Raw genomic sequence first — 7,191 nt, forward strand, 5'->3', positions numbered from 1 at the left:
AGCAGTTAGGCTTCCCCCAGTCTCAGTTAATCAAGATTTACAATCCTTGTGAGGGACACAAAAACCTCACACTATACCCTGAAGAAAAAGATTAAATTACTACCAGAGAATCTTGAAGGTCAAACCTGCCTGTGTAGTTAATTCTTTCTTAACTAGGCAGCAGCTGATACAACCACCTCACTGTAGTGTGTGTTTAGCAGCCTGACATTATTCTCATCTAAGATCATACTTGTTTCCTTTATTCTAACATGCATTTATTCTCAGTGTCTCAGGAGTGCAAACACTGCCTTTTACAGCTGCTTTTATCTTCATCAGGAGAGCACCTATAAAGCACCTAACAAAGAAGCCATGCTTCTTTAATTAATTGATTTGAATACATTTAAGACATTTTGAAATTATTACTATCAGTTGCACCCCCCAGGCTTACACCCAGCTCAGAGTAATCCCCCAGGCTGTGCTCTCTAGAGCACACAGTGCTGCAGAGCTGGCTAAAGGAGGGGAGCAGCAAAGTTCTTGCAAAGCTGTGGTGGGCAGGCACTGCACAGCTCTGTTAGGAGCCTGTGTCAGCACCATGGCCTTTTAAAGGAGGCAATAGGAGCTTGAAACTGCAGGGATGGATTCAGGACAGGCAACCAAGATGAGAGAATTTTTTTTTTTAATCACGTCAAAAATGTCTCTGCCTGGTTACATATGAGGTCATAAAATATCACCAATTAGAAGAGCATTTCCTCCCCAGGAACACCATTTCAGAAAGGAAGTAGAAATCCACAAAGGTACTCATTAGACTTAATACCTTCACTACCATCTAATTTTTCAGACCACGTTATGAATTTCCCCATTAAATGCAAGTATTGCAGACCAGTTTCAATTAAGATTATAATCACTTGTTGACGTTCAGTCAAACTTCTCAATTTGTTTTGGTTCTAAAAACACAATATAATACTTGTACAGTCTTCAGGCAGGAAAACCATATGTTTTCCCTTTAATGACACTTTTAACAATGCAAGTTATTCATCAAACCAACCAACCTGCCTGAAAAAATTAAAAAGACAAAATTAAAACCTTCAGCTTTTACATTTATAACTGATGTTATCATAACCAATTCAAAGATTACATTACTCCATGTCTCATTTATTTGCCTTAATTCAAAGTGTCAATGTGAAAACTTTAGTCCATCTAATTAACCTCTTCTCACTTCTCATTTAAAACTAATTATCTTAAATGAGCCATTAAATAATTCTGAATGCAATAAAGACGAATGGCTGTGAAGTATTAAATCAGACAAGAAGGAAATACACAGGTTTATTTCCTTGTAAAAGCAATCATCTCTGCAATGGCAGAAGCAGTAACTCTGCTTTCAACCTTTGACCTTCCAGTGTAAGAGAAGTGACACTTCCACTCCCTGTAGTGGGCAAAGTTCACTCCCTGTGCAGAGGAACACCATTTTAGAGGGATGGGCAACTTTTCCCAGCAGCTATTTAGAAATAGTCTATGTATTTAGGCCTCTCAGACAGCTGATGTTTAATAACTGCTCTTCTACCTGGCAAGCTGTATGACAAGGAAGCATTTCTCTTGCCAGAAGGTTTTCCACAGCCAGGTGATTCTTTGGTTTTTTTGTACTGTCACCCAGTTTACTGTATTTAACTAAAACATACATTTGTCAGGAAGATGAATGATTCATAGTTTCTATCAAGTAAAAATCATCAGAAAACTAGGTTCTCAAAACCTCAGTCTTCTTTTAGCTCCCAACTCTCCCCTGTTTAAAGCTCATGCTGAATTTACTTTTTCCCTCACACCTCTTTGGAGTACTTTGGACAAGTCTTCCTGACTCCCATTGGCCAAACTCTGCCCTTTACTGTTCTATCAGAAGACAACGTTTGTCCTTTGTGGGCATTCATCCTGTGCCTCTTCTCAGGAAACCCATGCCTGGGCTTTTCACCTAGCCCAGTGTGAAGAAGGGAACTTTGAGAAGGGTATTAAACAAAATAAAACAAAGGAAAAACTCCTGAAATCCCACAGTGCAGCACTGCTATCACTGAACTGTGGCCTGGCCAGTTACTGATTTCCAAGTCCATTTCTCTCACAGAAACTTTCTTTAGAAGTTCTCACACTTAAGATGGGCAATCCAAGGTCTTAACAGAGAAGCAGGTAACACTCCTATCACTGTTTAACTAGTGAAAAACTTTCCAAAGACTGTAACCAGAAACAAGACTAGTAACTTCCCAGCCATACTGTGGGAGTAAAAAGGAAATAAAATGAGCCCCCTTGTCAAATTACTGCAAGAGAAAGTGAAGACTAGTAGGACTGGAAACCAGGGAATCTGCTGTTAAGTGGCTGGAGAGCAGGCTGCACAAACTTGTGCTACTTTTTCCTAAAGTCACATTTAAAACAGAACAAAAAAAAAAAATACATGCTAGTCATCATATTGTTTGATTGGGAAGGTCAGGATAGAAATCTTTTAGTCAGCAGAGATGAAAGGAAAGTGAACTAAATGGAAGTGTCCTACTACTACAGAAGAAACAGTTTACTTTAAAGGAGACCAAGGGAAAAAAGGCATTCCCTGTATGGCCTATAATTAAAAGTGCAATACCACAGAGCACTTTAGAGGTGCTCTGCATTCTGATTAACTTTCAGCTCTGTCATGGAAATAACAGGTACAAAGCCAGGAGTCCCACTCAGGCGTTTATTCCACCTGAGTTCTTGTAGTTTCATGCAGACTCTGATGTGAGACACAGCTGCCTAAAATTCTAACAAGCAAGTCTGGATTTAAGTAAGATCCTGGATATTTGCTACTTCCCTTACAGAAAGCAAGTGATATGCTGAGCACATCTCAAGAAGGAATATTTAGCTGCACTTCTTAAGAACATGTACTTGCCTTAATGCCATTTCCCACAAATAGGTAGAAGTGACCTCTGTTCTCACAGGGAGAATATAAAAATTGATTTATTTTTAAATAACTGTATAGTTTAACAGAAGCTGTGAAACAAACTGACATTATGACTAATTGAATGGAAATAGCTCATAATAAAAAAATCTAATTAGGTAATGCAGAAAGGTCTAAAACAAGAAGATGTTTTCAGGAAACACAAGCCTTGGAATTTGTTGATGCTCTGCAGTCTACAGCAATGGAGTTTGTTTTGTCTCAAAGAAATATATCTACATCAAAGTATAATAGCACATTAATAAAAAATCAACAAAAGTCACACAAAAATGTGAGCATAGTAGTTAAGTCTTTTCATTCAAAAAGGAAAAAAAAAGTAACACCATCACTTGCATTTTGAAAACATTTTCACCAGCACCAGTGAAACTCATGTGTTAAAGGTTTCAGCACTCAGCTCCTGTTCTATAACAAATTGTCGAAATTGTATCCATCTTGTGTCTCTAATTCACCCAGATAGAATTCCTCAATTCAAACTGAAATTAAATTCTAGATAGCAGTAATGGTGGGACCCCAGTTCACATAAACATAATGCAACTATTATTAAGTGGTCTTCCCTTTACATTACTATAAACAGTTTTATTCTTCAGCTACAAAATATCTTATTACCCAGACAAATTACTGTGAAGCCCACCTACAGCTACAGGCTCAGCAGGAAGCACATTTAATAGCCACCAATTATATTTATGCAAGAAGTTCTGCCTTCTCAGCAAAAGGAATAGAGAACCTATTTTATTACAGATGTGACAAACACACATTTTCAAATCGCTCTGTGACAAACATGTAATTGGTCTCGGTATTTGCTGACCACAGAGTAAAATAAATCCTAATGAAAGAACACAATCTGGCCAGCAAAGTACAGCTTTGCCACTATGAAAGAACAACTGGGAAAGAGCAGTGGGAGCAACTCTAAAGTAATGCAAGGATGACTGGAAAAGGAGATGCAGTCAGCATGTTCTGGGGCTGCATAAATCTGCCCCCAGAGCACACTTCATATCACAGTCAGGCCCCAATGATTCCAATTTTCTTCTCTTTTCCTTCAGAAATATCATTACAATAAAAACAACATTACTTACATGAGAAGGTGTGATCTTTAATATCAATACACTGTAAAGGTATTTTTAAGCATCTGAGCAACTGTCAAAGAGCTACGATATTTGAAAAATATATGTCTGTTTTGGACTTTGTTCTTTAAGTTTAGCAAAATACAGCAAACTTATCCCAGCAGGCCTGCAATCAGTGTGACTGGTGTGTCCATCAGCTAAACAAGCTAAGAGGCCTTTTTGCTAGCAGATACAAGGCTTATGTGTCAGTTTTACAATTTGAACTCTTCAGAGCCTTTGCAAAACGCAACTGCTTTGTTTCAAAAGGTTTTCTTTGTACAGAAGATAATTCCAAAGTCAAGGCCCAAAGGTTAAAACTGGTAGTATAAAGAAGAGCTAAACAAAACTCGTAACAAAGTCTAATTTTGAAATTCTTGCTTCAGCTGAGTAACATGACCCCACTTAAAAGGAGTCATCTGTTACTGTTTGGGAAGTAAGGATAAGTTAGATTTTAAAGTTTTGCTACTATTCATTACTTGAAATTTTGTGCTTGTGGTACTGAGAATGTTTATGACACCAGTAGTGTTCCTCTTGTTAACACAAGAAGATTAAGAGCAGTAAGTTCCCCAGTGAAAGTTCAAGCTAGCATGAAAAAAGGAAATAGTTAGCTAACTCTAACCCTTAAACCATCTACAAGGAGTATGTGGTAATCAGATCAAGCAAAACACTTCAAATATAAGCTGAGCAATAAATTTTGACCACATGACATAAGTCATGAGACTTCTCTCTTTCTTGTCATCTCAAGCAAGCCTAACAGTTACTTTAGACCTCTCTCACAAATACATGCATAAATGTGTCCAACTTATGTCCACAAAATAACCAAGCAGTTGCTGGCACCATTTCAATGCAACAACTTTCAAACACACATTTTTCCACCTAGCTCCAAATGAAGAATAACAGTACACAAATACACAAAACCAACACTAGTACTGAACTGGAGATCAGCTGCCAAATTTTCACAGGAAAAGATCCTCCAGAGTGGGTTGATAACCACGTAACAAAGCACAAAACAGCTAAATCCTCTCATCAACTGTACCTGATTATTTTTAGGGGTGGAAGGAGGGAAAATCTGTTTAGAATGGCACATCCATGTACGCTTGAGACTGAGCTCTCATCACCCACCTAGTCTCAATGAGGTAAGCAGTGTATGTTTCTTGTATGTTCATGGCATTCCTCCCAGTCCGTTTTTCAGCTTCTGAAACCGTGATTTCCATTTTCTTTGCCAAACAGTCTTCCATCTTTTAAGAAGAGGAAAATAAAGATTCATGTAACATTAACCACACAAAGCAAAGGCTACTAACCTTGCCTCCCCTTCTCCTACACCACATTTGTTCAAATAAGACAAGCCTCTGTGGAATAAAGGCTTTGACAGGGCTTTGCTTTATACCTATGTTCTGTATCACATTTGCAAGTGAAAACTGGAAACCTCCTTTAGGGAGAAAACAGAAAAGTCAACAAACGGACAACTTCAGGTACCAAAAACCACCCTGAGCCAGGAGGATACAGAAACGAGAAATATTTTTTCTTTACAGGTAACAAAGTAACCTTTTTTTAAAAAACAAACACACTAACCCCAGTATTTTCTATCCTAACACTTCCCAGCTACCAGTGAATTCCTCTTCAGGACACTCGGGACACATGTAGCCACCTCTCCCCTTTCACAGGAAACAGAATATATCCGGACCAAGATGTTTTTCTTTTAATCTCTCAGAGGAGGATCGTTATCTTTTACACACTGGCCGCCAGAAATCAGTAAGGACCACACGCCCACCATGAAAAGGCAGAGCTGCACCGAGCAGGGAGGGGGAGTCACTTGTGAAATTAAGGGGGGAGGGGAAGATAAAACCATAACTGATAATAATAAACAATAATCTGACGTTAGGGACCAGGGCAGAGGGTGCACAACGCTCTCTCACAGCGGCCAGGACGGGGCTGCGAAGAGAACCCCGCAGCTCAGAGGGTCACGCTGCACAGCTCTGCCCCGCGCTCCGCCGAGCAGGGCTCGGCCCCAGGCAGCGAAGGAAGGGCTGGACCCACCTGTAGCCCCTTCCCGCCGCGGCGGGCAGCGCCGAGCGAGCGCCCGGCCCCCCGAGCCCCGCCACCCTCCCCGCCCGGCGCGGGCAGCGCGCTCAGGAAAGCCCGGTGCTCGCCCGGCGGAGCAGGCCGAGAGCGCGGGGAGGGGGACGCTGCCCCTCCGCCACCGCCCTCCGCACCCTCACCGCGGCCAAGGGCTGCTCCGGGCCCGGCAGGGCGCCCTCGTCTTCCTCCTCCTCTTCTTCTTCCTCCTCTTCCTCCTCCTCTTCCTCCTCCTCCGGGCGGCTGCCGCTCGGCTCGGGCTCGGTGCTCTCCATGGGGCTCGGGGGCTCGGCCGCGGCGCTGCGCGCAGGCGCTGAGCCGGGCTCCGGCCGAGCCATGGCCGCTCCCGGAGCCGGGCCGGGCCGGGTCGGGGTGTGTCCGCGGGCTACGGGCGGGGGCGAGCCCGGCGGGCACGGCCCTCACCGCCCTCGCCGCGCCTGTGCCCGTGCACGGGCTCGACCCGGGGGCGCTGAGGGCGTCCTGCCCGCCCTGGTGCCCAGAAGGGGCTCCTTCGTGCCCCTGTGCACGGGCACCCCTCGCTGGGACCGTGCTCCGCTCCCCCACAGGCAGCTTTGAGCCTCCTGTCCCTGGCCGGGACAAAGCTTCCCCCGGCCCCTCAGCCGCACTCTTACAGCTTTAAATGTTTATTTCTAAAATTTGCTTGTGTCGTTGTTCCCCTTTTAGTCCTCAGGTCACTGAAGAGTTTCTCATGCCATGATTCACACACCTTTCCTGTTTATTTTTTCATTGGTTGGTTGGTTGGGGTTTTTGACACCCTGCATTGTTACAGCAAATAACACACCTTAAACAAAAATTAAATTCCATACTAACGGGAAATATTTCGGATACTTTCTCATCTTTCATCTATAGCAAGATTCGTCACTTTCCTTTGCTGAGTCTCTTTCAGCAGCCATTAACTTTCCCACAGGATGTTTGTTAGCATTAGGCAGCTCGGGTTGTTTTTTTAAAGCCCACCAGCCTGTTATTTCCCCAGTCACCCCTTTGGTAGGAGTGAAGGACTCGGTCGTGCTGTGTTCCTTTTGCCTCACCCTCCTGGCTGCCAGCCTTTTCCAT

The 7,191-nt window shown here is 43.0% G+C and overlaps 1 protein-coding gene across 2 annotated transcripts in view; it reads right to left on the reverse strand.

Annotated features, from left to right (window-relative positions):
• Positions 1-6,494, reverse strand: part of SNX4 (sorting nexin 4) — a 33,439-nt gene extending 26,945 nt beyond the window's left edge. For both annotated transcript variants that reach the window (XM_064718835.1, XM_064718836.1), the window contains exons 1-2: positions 6,261-6,494; positions 5,164-5,279 (exon numbers count right to left, since the gene is read on the reverse strand). In XM_064718835.1, coding sequence (XP_064574905.1) covers positions 5,164-5,279; positions 6,261-6,455 — 311 coding nt within the window. In that variant the 5' untranslated portion in view covers positions 6,456-6,494. The remainder of the gene's footprint in view (positions 1-5,163; positions 5,280-6,260) is intronic.
• Between the last annotated feature and the right edge of the window lie 697 nt (positions 6,495-7,191).

This window comes from Zonotrichia leucophrys, chromosome 7, assembly GCF_028769735.1.
Source record: "Zonotrichia leucophrys gambelii isolate GWCS_2022_RI chromosome 7, RI_Zleu_2.0, whole genome shotgun sequence".
Lineage (NCBI taxonomy): Eukaryota > Metazoa > Chordata > Aves > Passeriformes > Passerellidae > Zonotrichia > Zonotrichia leucophrys.